The 21224-nt window shown below is 32.7% G+C and overlaps 1 protein-coding gene across 3 annotated transcripts; it reads left to right on the top strand.

Annotated features, from left to right (window-relative positions):
* Nucleotides 1-827: 827 nt before the first annotated feature.
* Nucleotides 828-20205, top strand: LOC127965150 (TRAF family member-associated NF-kappa-B activator). Of its 3 annotated transcripts, none has more exons than XM_052565755.1 (8): nucleotides 828-1051; nucleotides 2572-2713; nucleotides 2815-2926; nucleotides 5299-5405; nucleotides 8419-8477; nucleotides 10824-10942; nucleotides 13860-14239; nucleotides 19349-20205. In XM_052565755.1, the coding sequence occupies exons 2-8, from the start codon at nucleotides 2615-2617 to the stop codon at nucleotides 19511-19513; spliced, it is 1041 nt and encodes a 346-aa protein (XP_052421715.1). In that variant the 5' UTR covers nucleotides 828-1051; nucleotides 2572-2614; the 3' UTR covers nucleotides 19514-20205. The 3 variants fall into 3 exon arrangements, with proteins under 3 accessions (XP_052421715.1, XP_052421716.1, XP_052421714.1); XM_052565756.1 differs by lacking the exon at nucleotides 19349-20205 and adding an exon at nucleotides 14729-16519 and having other exon boundaries at nucleotides 862-1051; nucleotides 2489-2713; XM_052565754.1 differs by having other exon boundaries at nucleotides 865-1051; nucleotides 2489-2713.
* Nucleotides 20206-21224: the final 1019 nt, after the last annotated feature.

Here is a 21224-nt window from a genome sequence, read left to right as displayed (position 1 = left end):
ATATCTTTTATGTTTTCATTTTAATGTAGTTTTACTAAATAAATAAAAAAAACAATATATTTTTATTTTATTTTATTCTAGTAATTTTAGTCCATCATGGCAAATTAAATGAAAATAACAAACATTTGCTTTGGCAAATAAGCTTATCTATCTATCTATCTATCTATCTATCTATCTATCTATCTATCTATCTATCTATCTATCTATCTATCTATCTATATATATATATATATATATATATATATATATATATATATATAGATATAGATATAGATATATATAGATATAGATAGATTGATAGATAGATAGATAGTATACAGAGATGTTTATAGAATAAATAAAGTGCTATTTTAATTAATCTTCTCATTAAATATGCATTTATAAAAACATATGCAAGCAATGCAAACTTGGATATACAAGCATGTGCAAAGGCCAAAAAGCATCTTCATGACAAAAGAATATAAATCATATATTAATACAATAAATTGACCATATATTAAGTTTATGTGTTCCTGGCATTGGATAGCCTATGCGTTGTAAAAGACATGTTTCATACTAACAACTGTGAGGGACATCACAAGAAAGAAACAAAAGAAAATAGGCCTACATTTGACCTCTGAAAAAAAAAAACTGCAAATTACGCACTAAAAATAATATACATTTCATGTCCACAGTTGAACATTTGTAATGTCCAAACAGTGCAAAACACATCATGCATGCCAACAACAAACACGCATATGAATATGCTATTGTGTGTTTCAACAGATCAGACTGGATGCACGAGCACAGTGATATTTATAACAAGCCAAATGCGCGCAAACACAGGCACAGACGCACGCTCGCCGCTGATTGGCTGGAGCGGCTGCAGGCGGAAGTCGAAGGCGCGCGGGGATTCCCCGAGGGAAGTTCCAGCTCATTGTAAAAGATACAAAATGTTCGGTTGTACGAAATAGTTCATTTCCTCTCGTTGAACGCGTAGATATACGTGTAGCAGCGTCGCGATGTCCAGACTGCGCTCAGCTTTATGAGTCTGGACTGTTTCGGAGTGAAGGTAAGACGCCAGTGCTGCACACTAATGAGTGCACTTACTCCATTCACTCACTGTGATATGGTGATGTTCAGATATGAGCATGTTTTTACTTTTAGTTGCTCGAAAACGCCCCAGGTTGTCTGTCATTAGGAAGTGTGATTGTGTTAGCTGTTATATTTCTGTTTCTGACTTGTTTTACTAAAACTGAAAGTGTTCAAGCTTACTGGAAAACTTTGTTTTGAAGCACTCCATTGGTATCTACGCCGGGGCTAGTTGTCACAAGGTCTATATATTCATTTAAAGTCAAAACTCCAGTTATACAAATGCTTGGTTTACGTGATCATCACCTTCTCATCTGTTGAGTAACAAGTGAACACAATAGACAAGAAAATGAGTTTGAACTCAAAGTATTTTGTATAAATCAGTCAGATTAGGGCAGATATATTGGGATTTTATACAATATTAAGCGGCTAAAGCAATGGTGTGTCATTGTGGCATGTTGCCTGTTACATTTCCGCATTTTAAAGAATAATTTTATGTGTGGAAAGCTTACAATAGTGTCTTAAATGTCAAGTTCCCTTTGGGACAACTTGCCCCATATAGCCAATATGTGTGTGTTAAATGAGCCGAATGTTTTGTCCTGGGTAATAATGGTGGAATTAATGTTCAATATGTTTTTGTAGATAAGACTTTAAGGGCTGAATCTATATAGAAATTGGCTTGAAGAAGCAAACATGTGACAATCAGCCCCGGGCTCGCTGTAGAGACAGATATTAAAGTTTATTTTAAACAAATTCATTTAGGCATTTCAAATGATTTCTCATGCATTTATAAGTGATTGAGCCTAGTCATGTTTGACATTTCTTTCCATCTCTGCAGTGTTTGGCAAGACTATACTACACTTAAACTGAATCTAACATTGTTATTGTTATTAAAAGGCATGAATGTTACTTAAAATATGCAGAAAAAAAACTAAAATAGTTTATTCTTCACCAAAGCCAGTGTGAAATGTAAAAAGAAGATAGAAAAGAGGAAAAACTGAATAAAATAAATCTCAAAAGTTCATCCAAAATCCTTTAGGTCAAAGAGTTTAAACACACGTGTTAAACTTCGGACTGGCTGTGCAATTAAAAGATTGAAAGAAAAATATAATGCATGTAGTGCATTCATAAGTGTAAATGTGTTTAAATAAAATACATTTGTTTTTGCATGTTACATGCTTTTTTGAGATTAAAAAAAATGTGTAAGAAAAGCTTACGATAGGATGTTAAATATCAAGTTTCCATTGTGACAACTTACCCCACAGCCTAGGTGTGTTACATTAACGGAGATCTACAATGATTTGCAATTTAATATTATAGTGAATGATGTTTATCACATTCATGTAATGTTTGCATTGCATGAGATTTTCTGCTTTTAGTGTCTCTGTGTGTTGATGAAGCTTGTGTGTGTTTGTAGCCGTCACTGACAGGTGCAGGGCTAATCTCGCTCCTCTGAGTTAAAGAAGGGGTGTGTAAGTGTTTGTGTGTGCCTGGGACTAGGGCCCGGGACCGCCCTGTTCGGGATGTTACTGAAGGCCCCGGAATGGACAGGACCATCAGTGAGCAGCTCAACAAAGCCTTCGAAGCGTACCGCAACGCGTCCATCGAGAAAGAGTTGGCCAGAAAGGAGCTTCAGCACAAGGTGCTGTTTGTGAAGGATCGGTTGGTGCCATCAGAAGCGTTGTATTTGAATGGCTCTTGCCTGCGTGAGAGCGTGCAAACACTAACCTATTGCTTTTGCAGACCGAGCAGTATCAGCGACACACTCAGCAGCTGGAGAGACAGATAGAGGAGCAGGCCAAGACCATCTCGCATCTTAAAACTGAGGTCAACTCCCTGCGTAAACATGCAGCAGGTTGGAAATTACATTCAGAACTAAACGACACAAAAGAAGTCTTAACTCGCTGGGGAATATTTCTAGCAATAGCCAAAAAAAACATTGTATGGGTCAAAAGTATAGATTTTTCTTTTATGCCAGAATCATTAGGATATTAAGTAAAGATCATGTTCCATGACCATATTTGGTCATCGAAGGCTTCCTACCGTGAATATATTCATATATTCGTAATATGCATTGCTAATAACTTAATTTGGACAACTTTAAAGGTGATTTCTCAGTATTTTTTGCACCCTCAGAATCCAGATTTTCAAATAGTTGTATCTCTGACCAATATTGTCTAATCATAACATAACCATACATCAATGAAGAGCTTATGTATTTAGCTTTTGGATGATGCATAAAACTAAATCTCGAAAAATTGACCCTTATGACTATTTTTTGTGTTTTATTGCCTTTATTGATTTGTGTAAGTCGTCCCTGACTGAAAAACATTTTATTAAAGTGCCCTGCTTTAAAATGAGGAAGACTAGCAAAGACTAGGTTTTTACTTAATAATACATTAATGAACTTTTCTTTTTTTAAGTTTGTATTGTATATAATTGTTTATTATCTTTTATTATATTTGTAAAAATAATTATTGTATACAGTTGATTGGAAGTATTGTTATTAAGACTATTTTAAATCTTATTTCTTTGCCTTAAATATAGCTTTTGGTTCTGAGATGGGATACAATAATTAATAAATTAATATAAATAACTCAAAACTAAATGGTTTGCCTAGTATACACAATAAATACTAAGATAAGACTGTCTTGTAAATCAACCAACGATGCGGTACACACATCTCGTATGTTTATTAGGACTATTTCCACATTTTCATATAATAGATAAGTCGTTTAAACTGTAAAGTAACACAGATGTAAATATGGGAACTATCTGATGCTCAAACTTCTTCAAACTTAATTCCCTTTGTCTAGATTCATTGGACAGAGAAACTTTATGAGGTGTTTTTAACTTTTTTTTTTCTTTTTTTTTTAGACACAATTTATTTTTATCTACAAAAAAAAAAAATATATATATATATATATATATATATATATATATATATATATATATATATATATTTATTTATTTATTAATATATTATATAATTTTTTTTATGCATAAACATTTATTTAATGTATAAATATAAAATGCATTCCTAAAAATGTAATACTTTTATTAGCATTCATTTTGTTTGGCACATTTTAATAAGGCATGATTAAATTTGATAGTGTTTTATGCCAATTGAATGTCTTTGTTCTATTTATAAATTGTACAAAAATTAACAAATTTGTTGTATAAACTAAGATAAAAGCATCCGACAAAATGCATAATGCATATGAAAATTAAGTATTTTTAATACACATATCAGATCATTAGATGTGATAGTAGTCTTCGTGTGAGAGTCAAATGTTATTTTAGCTGAGGTTACCGATCACATGCATGCTTCGATGTGATGAGTGTTCTTGTTACTGTTGGAAATTAAACATGGATTCAGGTCACGACTCATCCTAATGTATACACAGCAGTATTTGGACATAAAGAGTCAATTTCCTTTACACTCACCTATATTTACAGATGGTTCGAAGGTGGAAAATGGTGTAACTGCAGCAATGGTGACCGGACAGCAATGTTATGCAATTCGTATTTCGAAAGTGTGTTCAGTTTTCACAGCTGAAATACGTGCTTTGCTTTGAAAATATATTAAAAATGCACAAGAAAAGGATTCGAAGTCATGCGTTCAAGTAACGCACTCTTTATAAACGGATCACGCTTTGATAGATAGTAGTATTTTTTGCTGGGTTCCAGGCCATGTTGAGCTTTCAGGAAATGAGCTGATGCTGATACAAAGGAGGCTTTTAATCAGGAAGTAAACACATCCCTCAGAGATGGGATCTATTATTAATCGTTATATATTAAATTAGTGGAAAGAAGAGTGTACAGATGTACAAGTAATAAATTAGGCTACGTGAAATGCATCAATTTCTTTGAAAACTAGATTTGATCAAGTGGCATTTAGCCAAGACTGACTCATGCATTTTTGCGTAAAGGTGAAGATCCTACTCAAGATTCCCCTTTTTTTATTGCACATTTTATTGCACCGTCCAGCTTTTAATGTATGTAGAAAACTATTTATGAAGTGAACCCGCTTTAAAGAGTTATTTACAATCATTTTGGCAGAAAAAGTATCGTATGTTAAAGTAAAAAATCTTGTGTTATGTAACTTTATTTAGTTTTTTTCCATCAAATTAGCCTTCGATTCTGACGTGGCATTAAATAAATATATACTACTCTTGTTATTGTTGATTTGACTGTGATAACCGTGCTTTTTTTGTATTTTTTCAGGGGAGGACTGTGGGCCTGCGCACAGAAAACAGGAAGCAGAAACCTTGTCACCAAGCGATCATCGCTCTGACCTCTCATCCAGTTCCCACAGGACTAACCATTTCCTGGTGGGTGATTTATCTTATACAGAGATGTGACTCTGTTTGATTTCAGAGTTTTGCATTTCCTCTCTTTGTCCAAATGCATGCACCCACTTTCTTTTCCCAGTTATTGTGCAAATGCACTTTTGGTTGTGATGTAATTGTTCCGAACGGACCGTGACCTCAGACCTCCCAGCATTTATATTGTGTTATCATCGTTACCCGCCTGTAAGCACAGACAAACCTAATAGCTGAGTTTGCCGCGCTTTGCTAGTTATGCACAGTTCACTCGAGGGTTAAGTTGTGAGAAATGTGTGAAAAAGATGTAGTTCTCTCTCTTCACAGTTTGATATCATTTTTCATCGCTATCTGTCCATAGTGAGAATGTTTCTCTAATTGAATCCAGTGTGATAATTCTTCTCAATTGTTTTAATCTATGCACGTTGTGACCCACAGGGGGCACTAGAGCACAACAGTGGAGTAGAGCTCTCTCTTATGAAAGGAGGTGTCACTTTTTATTTTAGATGACTGTTACTGAAAGATATAGACATAACAGTTTGAAATGGCTACTTTCTCCTTTTCCTGAACTTAATCTTGGGTAGATAATGGCCTCCATTCAAGATCTGTAGTGAGCTTGACCTGTAAATGTAACGAAGCATGCTATTCTATAGCAAATGCATTCAAAGGCACCATAATTAAGGAAGCAAGAAGTTTTTTTGTGAACTTGTACAGACTTTGGAGCTTATTAATGGTCTTTTTAGAAGTATTTTCTGCTAGTTGAGTCATACAAAACCCTTTTGGTTGAGACATTATTTTCACAACAATTAAGCACATATTATCCACCCAGTTCTCTTAAAGCTGAAAAACATTTTTTTTGTTTATGAATTGTAAAATATCTATATATCATGGTAGAATTTGTTGTTTTGCCTTTACTTGATGGTTAAATATATATATGTACATATGTTATTAATAATATATTATAATGTATTAAGTAATTATTTTAATATAAAAATTTAATATAATAATGCACATATTATTAATTGTTATTTTACTGCATTACAGTGTATATATATATATATATATATATATATATATATATATATATATATATATATATATATATATATATATATATTAGGGGTGTAACGATACGTGTATTCGTATTGAACCGTTCGGTACGACGCTTTCGGTTCGGTACGCGGTACGCATTATGTATACCGAACGGTTCGTTGGAGTAATTAATTATATTTGAAAAAAAAAAAAAGAGAGAGAGAAAGAAATATAATGATATGCGTTCAACAAGGTAGCCCAATAACCCAAACAACGTAACAGGCAACACCTCTGACACTCCCGAAGAAGAAAAAAACACCATCTTATATGTTTATGTTAGGCTACTCAGCAGGCGCTCGCTCACTCAGTACACGCTGAAGGCTCGTTGCAAAATAGCCAATGCGTTTAACAGACTAGAAATGAGAAGATCCTCCAATAACCAACAGGTCTGGTGTTTGGGTGCACTTTGGATTCCCTTTAAGCTATAATGGTGATGGCAAGAGAGTGGTGGATAAATAAACAACGGTATGTCGCATCTGCAACATGACAGGGTACACCAGCGGGATTACAAAAAAAAAACAAAAAAAAAACAGCGGGAATATCTGGGATATATGCGTCAGTACTATCTGGGAAAAGACGAAAAAAAGGAGAAACATGCACGCAGCAAACTATCCCTGCAGCATTTAGACACTATAGCTTACAGGGAATCCAACCCAAACACCAGACCTGTTGGTTATTTTAGGATCTTATATTTCTGGTCTGTTAAATGTATTAGACATTTTGCAACGAGCCTTCAGCGCGTGCTGAGTGAGCGAGCGCCTTAGGGGCCGTTCACATATCGTGCCTAAAAACGCATGGAAAACGCTAAGCGCGTCTTTCTCCTGAGGCGTCTGTCTTTGCTAAGCAACAATGACGTGCTCTCTCCATGAGACGCGGAAATTTCAGCGAAGGATAAATGGATTTGCAGCTCTAAAAATCGCTTGCAGTAGCTCTGCTACTGAATTTATTTCAAAATTGCAATCCATATACAACTATGATCAGCTGTTCCTTCATCTTGGCTGAGCTCTCAACGTTGTTACGGAAAAGGATGAAGCTGATTGGTTGGTTCTTGTCACATGACCCGCGGTGCGCTTGCGGCATTCTGAAAAGTTGAGATGTTTTTACATTTTGCTGTATCTAAAACGTATCGAACCGAACCGAACCGAACCGTGACATCAGTGTATCGTATCGAACCGAACCGTGAATTTTGTGAACCGTTACACCCCTAATATATATATATATATATATATATATATATATATATATATATATATATATATATATATATATATATATATATATATATATATATATATAATTTTAATTTATTATTTTTTCATATGTAAAAAAATAAAAATCCATTATGGTAATTTGGGGGATGGGGGGAATGTTATTTATTTTTTATTTTTTAAAGAGTATTTTAAAGTTATTGTATACAATTCATTAAAGTACTGAAAAATTAAGACAATTTTAAATATTTTTTTAGTTTGCCATGAACATAGCCTTTGCTGATGTGAAGGGAAAAAATAAAGATAGATACATAAAAAAATAAAATAAAAAAAAAAACATAACTTAATGGTTTGCTTAATACACTATAAAAATAAATATTAGACTGTTTAGAGATCTGGTCGAGCACAGGAAAGTATTATGCAACAAAAAAAAAACAAACAAAGAAAAATAATGTCACAAAATCATAATGGTCTTAAAAATAGGCTTCATTTTAATTAGTAAAATTAAATATATATATATATATTTATGTAGATATTTTAATTTTAATTTAATTTTCATTTTAAAAATAAGTGCGTTTGAGTGTATTTGTATGTATATGTGTGTGTGTGTGTGTTTGAACATACTGTATTATATTTAGAACTAATGTTATGAAACCAATAATAACATAACTAATGTTATGAAACCGTTTTGTCATTCTGTGCATCTTTTTGTTCTTGTGCAGATAAACGAATCCTCCAGGATGCTTCCGCATACAATATCTGCTGCCTGCGAGATGAAAAGGTACATAAATCATATCGCTTTAAAAAGTCCACTTTTAATGAAGGATTTTACACTCCAGTCCCATGGGCACCCAGACAAAGGGTTTAATCTTGAACTAAAACAACTGATTAACAGCTCGGAGGAGTTTGTTTATTGGAATTAGCAGGTCAGTATTGTTCCTGCAGAGTATGTCTTGTATAATGTCTAAAAAACATTAAAGGAAAGAGCAAAACTGATCCAGTAAAAACCCCCCTGATGCCCCGTGCTCATTAAATACGTCTGCCTTTCCACTGATCTGGGGTCAGTTTGGAAAAAGGGGAGGTGGACATGTCTACATGTTTGTAAATGTCATGTTATATGACATTTAGAAGGAGAGAAGTTAAACTTGATGGTTTATTATAAGTTAACTAGGGGAAAATGTCTCTGAAATATCCCAGATCTCTGCCAAAAAAACATAGGTTTGGTTTTGATTAATATGTATATTGTGCTGAAATCACATGTTTTAGAGCCATATCAGATTACATTCCTGATATGTTTTTCTGGACACACACATCCGAAACATAGAGTGGCTCAAACACTAATGTGAGTACTAAAATACCTCTTTTTACAACCACGTTTATGTTAAAAACACACTTAAGTTACAAAAACACAGTCGGTTATGTCTGTGAAGTTAAACAGCTGGGAAAGAAATCGAATGTCTATATTAGATCGGTGTATTAAGTGACAGCAGCATAATGTACAGTCCCTATACTGGCCGCTTTTTGAGACTACACTGTAAATATGACCCAAACAATAAAATACTGGACTGAACAGCTTCTATAGCTCTAATAAGAAGACATTTCTTACTTGAATGCTGCTTTGAAATGCTCTGGCGTGGAGATATATATGGCTCACTCAGGGCGGAGTCATGGCTGTCAGTCAACATATGGGCGGGGCTTGTGAAGTGTGATGTCACACTTTACAGATCCTGTGATCAGTAAACTCGGAGACACTGCTCATGATTTATAGAGATTTATATTTAAAAACAAAGGAGCAGGTGGATTTTTATCATTATAGGGGGGTTGTGTACAAACACTGCCAACACACATTTATGTTCAAACAACATGGAAAAGTGCATTTTGCATAATAGGTACCCTTTAAAAGATGGTGGTAAAATGATCCTCGGAATATTATTATTATTATTATTATTTTTTTTTTGTGGTGGTGGTGGGTGAAATATTTGTTCATATTGTTTAAAAAAAAAAAAAAAAAAAAAAAAAATATATATATATATATATATATATATATATATATATATATATATATATATATATATATATATATATTTATTTATTTATTTATTTTTGAATAAATGCTGTTCTTTAAAAAATAAAAATAAAATCTAAGAATCCTGAAAAAAATATTTGGCAGCACAACTGTTGCCAACGTTAATAATTAAAAATAATAAATCAGCATATTAAAATATTTTTTTTAGGATCGTTTTCGCTTTATACTGGAGTAATGATGCTGAAAATTCAGCTTTGCATCATAGTAATAAATAATATTTTAAAATGTTAAAATATAAACATTTTTTAATACTGTAATAACATTTTGCAATATTACTGTTTATTTTTCTGTGCTTTTGATCAAATAAATGCAGCCCTGGTGATTATAAGAGGCTTCTTTAAAAAAAACATTACAAGTCTTACTAATGCCAAACTTTTGAACTGAAGTGTATATGTCATAATTTATGGCAACAGTGCAATACATAATATTATATTGTTGATATTAATAATATGACAATATCTGTAGTCAATATTGATTAAATGGGTGCGGGAAATCTTGCTCATATCAAACTAGGAAAAAAATGATAAAAGCACTTCTGTTCATCTACTGAAGTGTAACTGTGAGATTAAAATTAAATAAAACAGTAAAATAATATTAACAACAATAAAAATAACATTTTCATCCATTAAGATTACCTTAGATATTAATATGTACATACAGGACGGTTCAGTTTGTACACATAACTAAGCTTCATTTTTTTTAAAGGAATTTCTTATGCTCATCAAACCTGCATTTATTTGATCAGAAATACAGAAAAAAAGCAATCATATTCAGCAAGCATGTGTTTAACTGATAACAAGTGATAGTAAAGACTATAAAACTGTTCCCAAAAAGTCAAAAAAATTAAGAGTTTGCTTTTTAAAGTTTGCATTTTGGCACAAGTAAAAAAAAGTTCCCGGTGGAGTCTGAGTCATTAGATATTCTGGATAAAAGTGTTTTTCTCTCTCTTTTCTAATCTTAACACTGATGTTGTTGTTTTTAGATCAGTATCATTTTGAAAGACCCCATCAGACATGTGCTTTCTGTTTCTCTTTGGATTAGTGAGAATGCACTGGACACTTGGCAGGAACTCCAGGGGACTTTCCAGAGGATTCAGACTTTAACCAGAAAGCAGAAAGATCACCTGAAGCGAATCCACAGAGGGAACGAGACCGCTAATGGTAAAGTCATGTTTTAGAACCTAATTTGAGATTTCAGACTAATATGCTTTATTAAATTATAGCTGTTATACCACCTCACCACCCAAGTCTGTTTCTTTCCATTTCTAATTAAATTAGGTAAAATAAAAACTGGAGTTACAATTACTTTCGAAATGTCACAACAAATTAGTAATTATATAGCTAGTAGACTAATACAGCATACTAGTAATTATACATTTCATTGTTTGTTCCTTCCCACAATTAAAAGCAGAAATACTTGACGCAAAGCTATGGTGTAAGGGCCTTTTGCTCCAATGACCTCTGACCTCCACGCAGCATTAAAATAGACCGAGCAGATAAGCATGTTCAATTATCACTTTGATAAATGTTATTTTGAAGCAGCACACTATTACACAATTATATGTCCTTGGTGAAATCACTTGGAAAACAGTACGGCAGTGAGATGTATTTTTGGACATGGTTGCATGATGGAAAAGACAGTGTTTTTGCCCCATGGAAAGTCCATATAGGACATATTAAACCTAATTAGGGGTGTTTGCTAAAGAAAGCATTAATAATAGCAGATTGCTTATACTCAGGGTTAGGGCTTCAGGAAAACCCTAAATATATCAGTAATCGCAATGCAAGTGTTTTAAAATTCTTGCATTAGGTCAGAAAGCCTTAAATGAACAAAGTCAAGGCATTAGATGTTGCATGCACTGCAAAAAAAAAATATATATATAAAAAATATAAAAAATAAAATTATATATATATATTAGTTCATATCTGTCAGTAGTGCATGAAAAACAGTTTGCATTTATGAATTAAGTTGATTTGCGTCTCAAATAAATGCATCTTGATTAACGAATCTCCAGACATTTGCACTTGAAAACAAGACAAAAATGCTGAGGAGTAATCAAAGGGTACAGTAAAAATGATTTCCGTATTCTAGTGGCTGGGAGCGGATTTTTATTTTTTTTTGTAAAATGAATTCAAATGCAATGGAAATCTGTTGGAAGTTGTTCTTTACTCATTCTTCAAAGGGTTAATTAAACTCTGTCATGTAAAATAAGAACACTTTAAGGACCAAAAAAGCTAAACTTGTCAACCACATACAACACTGGATTTAATAATTCTGATTTTACAAAAGAAAAGTCCTTTTGGTTACATCACAATACAAGAACAGTCAAAATAACAGATTTATTGGCACCTGTCAGGTTCAGGTTAACAAGCACAGCTTTTGATTTGAATAATACATTAGTAAATGTTGAAATGAACATCAACTACGATTAATAAATGCTGTAGAAGGATTGTTCTTGCTTTGATCATGTTAACTAAAGTAGTGAACTAACATTAACTAATGGACCGTCATTCAAAAGTGTTACCGGTTTAGTTATTACTGAAATAATAACCACCAATCTTTTGAGTGCTTTTGAGAAGAGAACAAATAAACAAGCTACCTGACTAGATTTTAGACTTCAGCCATATCAAAACATATGTATAGTAGTTATTCTGCAAAAGATGTTATGCAGAATGTGTAAGCTGCTGTTTTCTAGACAATGATCGAGGAGGGTGATAAATAAATTCGAGCAGACAGTATGACTTGTTTTCTGTATTTTCTGTCGTCTTAAGCCATATGAACGTTTCCTCTTCTGTAGTTGTCAAATTTGCAGTTGTGCATATTTAATATTGATGCATTGCAGTCTGCAATAATGAATGCTTTTTGCAGTCGGAAGTTGGAACAATGCCCAAGCGGATAAAGACAAATAACAGTTAAAGATAGGTTAAATATTAGAATATCATACTTTTATGGTGCTTTTTTTTTTTTTTTTTTTGGCTATCTGGGGCGTTAAAGTAAATATCACCATTCACTTTTGTTATATGGAAAAGAGCAGCTCAGAGATTCCACAAAACATCTATTTGTTTCACTGAAGAAAGAATACAAAAATAGTTAGAATAGTTGTAATATAATAATCTTTATGAATGTAGTACCTGAATCTGATGCTAGGTCCACTTGCCTTCACGGTGTGATCACAGACTTGGATCAGGATGCTGAATTTCAAGCTCTGTAGTTGATTTTAATTGGCCGGTGTTGCCTTGCAATGGCAGCGGCTGACACAGTTGTTATGGTAGAGCAATTCTCACTGCATTGTTTGGTGCTAAAATTGACAGAGTTCCTCATTAATAGTCAGCGTTACATGGTGTGCATATCACTGCTGTGCTTTCTTTTGCTTTTGCATACTAATGTGTATATATATACACATATATGATCAAGAGATTGATGAGAGAAAATGCTTGATGTCTTAATATTAAACCACAGCCGGTTTATATTCGGGTTCTGAATGCAAGGAAAATTTGAGATTATTCTGCATAAGTTACATGAGGCCCTTTTCCATTTGAGTTCCTGCTTGATGCATTTGCATTATTTTGTACATTTACCCAACATTTCTATGCAATGTGACTTTGACATTAAATTAAACACAAAAAAGTGTTTGTTTATGACACCACATGATTATTTCACAGACTCTTCCAAAGATTTGATGCCACTTTCCTGGAAAGCTTTGGCAAAAACTGCAATGATTAGTTCTTGATTTTAATATGCATTTTTATTTTATTATTATAATTTTTTAAAAGGCATTGAAAAAGTTCTCAATTAGAAATTGCTAGTATTTCCCCCAAATAGATAGAAAGAATCGGCAAGTAATGCATTTAAGCAAGCATAATATTTTAAAGCATTTTGTTATTTGTATTATTTGCACCTTTCAAAAATAAGTTTTTACAGTATGCATTCAGCAGGACCTTTTGTGTAGCTGTGGTTAACAGAAATGTTGCATTACTCTCTTAGTTCAAAAGATCAATGCAAATATATTTTTCATGATACGAGCGCTGGTGTTGGTTAAAGGCATAAAGGTTTTTTTGATTTCCTCTCTGTTTCCAGAGCAGTTTTCCATGCCCATCCAGTGCACTGAAGACACAGCAGAACAGGCCGAGGCTCCTTTTTCCTCACCGCTGAGGTCAGAAGCCGTCGATTCTTCGACCTCCACATCCCTCGCGTCACGCGGCGCCGGTCCAGACGGACCCTTTTTTGATTCCCTAAGAGGCCTGAGTGTGAAGTTTCCCCCGAGCACAGACGATGAGTACGACTTCCTCAACAGTACGCCGGATAAACGGGTGGACCTGCCCCTGCACAGGCCGGACCTGGGAGACAGCATGCACACGATGAGGGAGGAGTCTTATCCCTCATACACCGCACCCTCTTCATCCGCTCACACATCTGCATCTTCTGCATCACACGAAAATGTACGAGGACCCCAACAGGTAAGATGAAGTCTCACAGACAGGAGGCATTGAAAGCTGATTGGTAACTTTATTAAAGGAAAAGTTCACCCAAAAATAGATGTAGATGATGTAGATGAGTTTGTTTCTTCATCAGATTTGTAGAAATGTAGCATTACATCACTCTCTCATCAATGGATGCTCTGCAGTGAATGGGTGCCGTCAGAATGAGAGTCTGATAAAAACATCACAATAATCCACAGCACTCCAGTCCATCAGTTAATATCTTGAGGAGACAAAAGCTGTGTGTTTTTAATAAACAAATCCATCAAGGCATTTTGACTGTAAGCTATTACTTCTGGCTAAAGCTATGGATAAAAGTCCATAATCTGTTATAATGCATTATAAATCTCCTGTTGTCTCTCACATCATAATCCATCCCCATATTTGTTTAGAGCTGTTTTGGCTTGTAAACGGTGCTTGATCTGTGCAGATTTGACATCTTGATGGATTTGTTTCTTATAAACACAGCTTTTCTCAAGACATTAACTGATGGACTGGAGTGCTGTGGATTACTTGTGATGTTTTCATCAGCTGTTTGGACTCTCATTCTGACGGCACCCATTCACTGCAGATGAACTAGTGATGCAATGCTACATTTCTCTAAATCTGACGAAGAAACAAACTCATCTACATCTTGGATGGCCCGAGATTGTGTAACGTTTCATTTTTGTTTGAACTGTTCCATAAGAAGTGCAACATTTTAGGCCATCTTAAATTGTAAAAAATGTTATCTAAGTGATGTGAGAGACATCTGCTTAAGAAAATTGCTGTAACAGCAGTCATTTTTAAGATTTTCTCACCCAGTCGAGTTTAAATTTTGAAACATTACATTGAATTTGGCCAATGCCACTCATAAAAGAGATAGACTTTTTCTTTTTTGGAGCATTTTAAAATCCAAACCCTAGTGAGCTGCCTTCATGTTTACTACCTAGGCAGCATTCTAACTACAGTGGAGCCTCAGAAGTGACTCGTTTCAAATGCTAATCCATGTGACACATAAATAGTGTTCCTTATGTGAAGTGCACAGGAGACGATTCTTTACAATAGAAATACACAGCACTTCATTTTTAATACGAATGCATTTCAATAAGTACCAGAAGGTACTGTTATAATTAGGATTTATCTTGACTTGGAACCCCTGAAAAGGTTTTTAATCAAGTTAATCGAAATTAAATGTAATATTTTTGGGGTAAAAAATACATCTTAAATCTTAACTCAAGTACGGTTTTGGCCATGAAAATAGCCTAAAAAGAAAATACAAAAATACCTGGCATGGCATTAAAAAAACTAAACCCGTAATCTAAAAAATTAATAAATAAAATAAAATACATTTTTGTTAGTTGGAATATAATAAAAACTGTATTAACATATTGAAAAATCTAAATAAAAAACGACAACAATAAATTATATAAATATTTTTTTATTAAATAAAATCAGAAAATATATTTAAAAAAAAATCTAATTGTAAATATTAACACAAACTATAATATTAGTCCAGTTATATTAAAATAACACGGAAAACAAAGAGCTTATCGCAGATTGTCCGCAAAGGACAAATGCAACTTTGCCATAAAATATCTTAGGATATATTTTAGAAGGGATTCAATACAAACAATGTTTTTAATTTTGGTCATTTGTGAGCAGAAGCCATATTTTCAGCTCTGGTGTTTTGAGGCCTCCTTCCCAAATGGTAACTGGTTTTGAATGAAATGGAAAAAGTGGCTAGTAATGTTCTTTTTAAAAACGAGAGATCACTGTGCTGTAGTAAGGTGCAAGCTCGTATTTACAGTATGTTCAGACAACATTGCATTAATAATGTCAGTATTGTACAGTACAGTACTGGACCGGTGAACTTTTCCCCTCATAAGAGTGTGTGGGGAAAGACCGGATTCATGCAACAGGAAGTGGTGTCAGTCTGAAAGTTTACCGTGGAAAATGTTGGTCGCTGGTTTTTAGGAGAAATTCCAGTTTTCTGTTCCGTTGTTTTCAGTTTTTGTTCCTTAAATCATTATTCATCTCTGCATAGAAGTCTGTATAAAATGTCACCAGTAATTCTGCTTATCTTTTTTAAAAGGCAAATGTTTATGATGCCTTAAAATGCTGAAATGTCTATAGGTTTTGCCATTTTTACTAAAAGAAAGCATAATGTCTTTGCTATCCAAGTTGTTAAAGGCTTATTGAAAAAGCATTGTGATGAGCATTAAATGCATTTCATTTAAAACTAAAAGTGTTGATAAAAATGACTTCAATCTACTTTAACCTGCTTTACCCAGTGTTTGCTATTTAAGTTTATGCTTATTTTATAGGGGACATTGTGTAGTTAGTTTAGTAATGCAAGTGTGGTATTTGTTACCTAGTGTTTGCAGAGTGTTCACCATTGGTCACTTGTGAGGCTCATTTCAGTGACAAGCCCTTAAAAGTCAGCTGTCTATGTAGACAGAAGGCAGCTCACTGGGTTATAGTGTGTATATGGGGAGACATTTACACTACAGGTTAATATCTATAAAACATATATTATATATATATATAAATATAAACTTATACTACACAAAAATTGGCAACATTATTATGCATAATTAATTATTCATTCAAGTTCACATACTTACTTTTTTCATAGATGGGGATCATAATTTATTATTACAATTATTTTCATAATTAATAATTATATATATATATATATATATATATTATTTAATTCTGTTATTTAATGTAAAATGTGTATTTATTATTGTTATTAAATATTAAATGTGTATTGTTAATTTAAAATATTGATTATGTATTAATTATTGGTATTATTATAGGTGAATGTAAAAGGGATTATTTAAATGTAAAATATTATATATTACTGTCATTAAATATTACTTATTTATTATAAGTAATATCATAAAATATTTATTATTATTATTATTATTAATGCCATTATTATTGTTATTGTTAATAGTAGTGGTAGATATAAAATGTAATTATTTAAAAGCATAATACATGCAAAATTGACAAGATAAACATTATATACAGTTCTGCTCAAGTTTATATACTCCTTGTGAACTCTTTTTAATATAGAATTATAATGTCTGTTATTATAAATATTTTAAATATGCATTAATAAAATATTGTTAATATAATCGTAATAATTATTTTTATTATTAACATTTAAAAATGAATTATAATTATTATTATTATTATTATTATTGGTCAACATATATTTTGAATTTATTACACCGGACAAAATGTGAATTTCTTCAAAAATGCTGCTCAGATGTTTCCACGCTCTTGGTTCTTAACATCATATGTTGCTGCTTTGAGCATCATTGACTGTTTTAGCCGTTTGTAGCTGTATGAGTCCCTGGTTTGTCCCGAAGACCGAAATCCTTCAGTTTCTTGACGTTCTGTGTGCGTCTTCTGAACAGTGATGCTGAGATCGAGAACAATTGTGCGAATCGAACACAAAGAGTCACTGATATTAAGAATCAAGGGAATGTGAACTCTATGATCCTGTTCAAATCAAATGGTTTTAGTCTTGTGGAATAAATGTTAATATCTGAATGCAGCTTTGCTTTTAAATGCTAAACATCTTACAGATTCTAGAAGGGGTGTGCAAACTTTGCATATTTTGCAGCTCGCGAAACTGCAGAGGAAATCTAATTTAACGCATATAAGGAAAACCTAAAAGAAGCGTATTGTTTTTACCTGGCCATACGGAGAACGGTGAAACTCACACCTATGGTGTAAGGCTCACATCTGCACAGGAATATGGTGCTATTCCATTTAGGATGTCAATTAGGATGTGCTAAGACCACCGAGAGCTGTGAATCACATATTACCTCGTCTTCTGTGTTTGTCTTACTATTACACTGGTTTCTGGACTGTTCTTTTCTGCAGTCTTTGAGCCTAAAAGCATGGCAGATACCTGAGCTCGTCTGTTAAGAGCAAGGGAAAAATGTATAGTGTTGGCAAAACAGACATTTTGAAGGAAATGGCTAAATGAATTGTTTACACATGGGCAGACCTTAATACACGATAACAGACTGATTATAAACAGTTGTTTTGTTTGTCATATGCCTGTGCAGAATGTCAAAAAATGCTTTCTTTCACTTGTAGAATATCTGATGATTTATTACCATCGTTGTGTTATATTTATTGTTGTTAACAGATAGATAGATAGATAGATAGATAGATAGATAGATAGATAGATAGATAGTTAGATAGATACATAGAAATAAATAAAATAAAATGAAGATTATGGAAGAAATAAAAAAAAAATGTAAATAAATTAAAATAAAAAAATATTTTTATTATTACACAACTACATCATTCAAAGGTATTCGCTTTTGTGTTTCATTTTCAGTATTATTTTATATCTATATATCTATATATATATATATATATATATATATATATATGTGTGTGTGTGTGTGTGTGTGTGTATTATCAGTAACAAAAGTGTATGTATGTATACTTTTACTATTATTATTATTATTACACACCTACATCACGAGAAGGCATTAGCCTCTGTATTTCATTACACAATATTTTTTTTACATTTCTTATATATAATTCTTTTGTATAATTTTATTTAATATAATTTTACTATAACAGGGAATTTTATCCTGAAATTTCAGTATATTTCTGTAGTCTAGATACTGATGCATGCTGAATAATTTTATTACATTGTATCATTATTGTTTCTTCATAATTTTATCATTTTAATGTGTGTTTGTGTATGTTTATTTATATATATTATATATATCTTATTATTAAATAAATATGCTGAGGATTCTGGAAGAAATGTAATATTATAATAAATATTATATTGTTTTATTATTATTATTATTATTATTATTATTATTATTATTATTATTATTATTATTACACAACTATGCCACATAAAGCCATTATCTTTTGCAAATCTTTTGCACACTTATTTATTTATTTATTTGTATCATCTTCAGGTATTTTATCCTGCACTTTGAGTGTGTTTCTCTAGTCGAGTTACGGATGCATGCTGAATAGTTTAATCATTATCTGATGCCAGAGTAACAAATGGATAGTTGCCCTCATTGCTGTCTAATGTCCTTTGTCTGTGTCCAGCTCTTTTGGACTCCAGACCTCCAGGACTTGTCCGCCCAGGCGCCGGGGACAGACACTCAGCAGATGAACAGCCGAGAGAAGTGTGCCTTTTGCGAGGATGATGTCCCCCCGAATCACATGTATAGCCACCTCAATTCACACTTCAAGAACAAAGCTGGCGATTGACACACACACACACACACAGACAAGGGCCACCGCCGGACTGAAGCAGCCTTTATTCATGGCTTTGTTGAGTAGCGTGCTGGCCGTCTGAACACATTTGCTCACGTCCACCAGTGACACGATGAAGAGAGCACAGCCTTTATTTAATTAGGAGAACTTTAAACGGTTCATTTTAGGGTGTTTATGTCTTTAATTAATCTTTTTAGCCACATATTAGTTTGGAGGCGTTCCGATGACTCTGTAGAGTTAAGACGTGCTTCCTTTTGAAAGCCATTTAAGTTGATGTGGCAACCTAAGAGATGCAAACGCTGTTTACGTGAGCTAAACATCTCACCGTTGTACTTTTCTTCAAATGCAACCTAAAGGAAACGCAGCTCTCATCTGTGCTATGTCACATTAAAAACCAAATATCAATTTCTAGAATTATTTTACAGTTCTACGGATTTCAGGCAGCTTCAAGCCCTGTTTATGAATATGTTACATTTTTTTATTGCAATGTTCAGGAATAAGTGAAACTGTCACTGGAGCCACTTAAATTGAGTTTAAATCCAGTTACACAAATGCTTTTCTTCTGTAGCAAAGCTTTTTTAAATTAGAATCATTCTATGCATCCTTTCCTCCAAACTAAGTTGTAATATCATATTTTTTTTATATTTCTGTTTAAAGTGAATGCAATAAAACCACACTGACACACATTAAGAGTCACTATATAATTGAAAACCTGTGTCCTCAGGACAAATGTCAGGCTGGGGCATTTTTTTTTTTTTTTTAGCACTCGTTTTAGTTTTAGCTGGTAAATTTAGCAATCGCTGGAAAAATGTTCCATTGAAGCATTGTGGAAGATATAACTCCTAATTGCTTAAATTTGATCACTTAATTTTAATGCATACCACCTGTATGAGGGAATCTGTTCAGAATGAGAATAATCTTGGATAATTATTTCGACGATAAACACCATCTGGTTTACGAAAGCACTTCTGCACAGGTATTTCGGGTTAATTGAAACTTTGTTTCTACACGCAGTATCCAATATAAGCTCAATTTGTGATTGCATGCACAATTATCTTATGAATTATAATGCATTATTTTGCGGCCTGATCGCTGTTAGGCCTGTTTTAAGGTCATGTGGTTTATTCACATGAATGAACATGAGCGAAAAGCACTGAGATGAATGGAGAAATATGAACTGAATGTTTTCTAACGCAAAGAGCGAATTAGCTGCTTAAATAACAAAAACAATCTCTCATTTTGTTTTCATACGATCACATTAAACCTATAAGATAATAAAAAATATTTGATCACTAGCAGAAAATTAGATAATTGTATTATTATAATAATGTTGTTGTTGTTGTTGTTTATTAAATGTATAAGTACAACAAATATGCAAATATATTTTCTGATAATCTTTTTTTGTAGTAATAATAATAATAATTATTATTTATATTATTTTTTATTAGTAATATGTAATTCTAACAATGCTTTTTCACACTAGCTGAAAAGCATATATATATATATATATATATATTATTGTTATATTGCTATTATTAATAATAATAATAATAATTTTATTATTATTATTTTTATTATTGATAATAATAATTACTGCTTTTATTATTATTATTATTATTATTATTATTATTACTACCCAACTTAAAATCATTAGATTTAGCATTTAATTTGCAAAATATTTATTTTTACATTATTTTTATAGCAT

The sequence above is a fragment of the Carassius gibelio genome, chromosome B9 (genome assembly GCF_023724105.1).
Source record: "Carassius gibelio isolate Cgi1373 ecotype wild population from Czech Republic chromosome B9, carGib1.2-hapl.c, whole genome shotgun sequence".
Lineage (NCBI taxonomy): Eukaryota > Metazoa > Chordata > Actinopteri > Cypriniformes > Cyprinidae > Carassius > Carassius gibelio.
The sequence above is the reverse complement of the archived record's forward strand: the minus strand, read 5'-3'. Positions and strand labels throughout refer to the sequence as shown.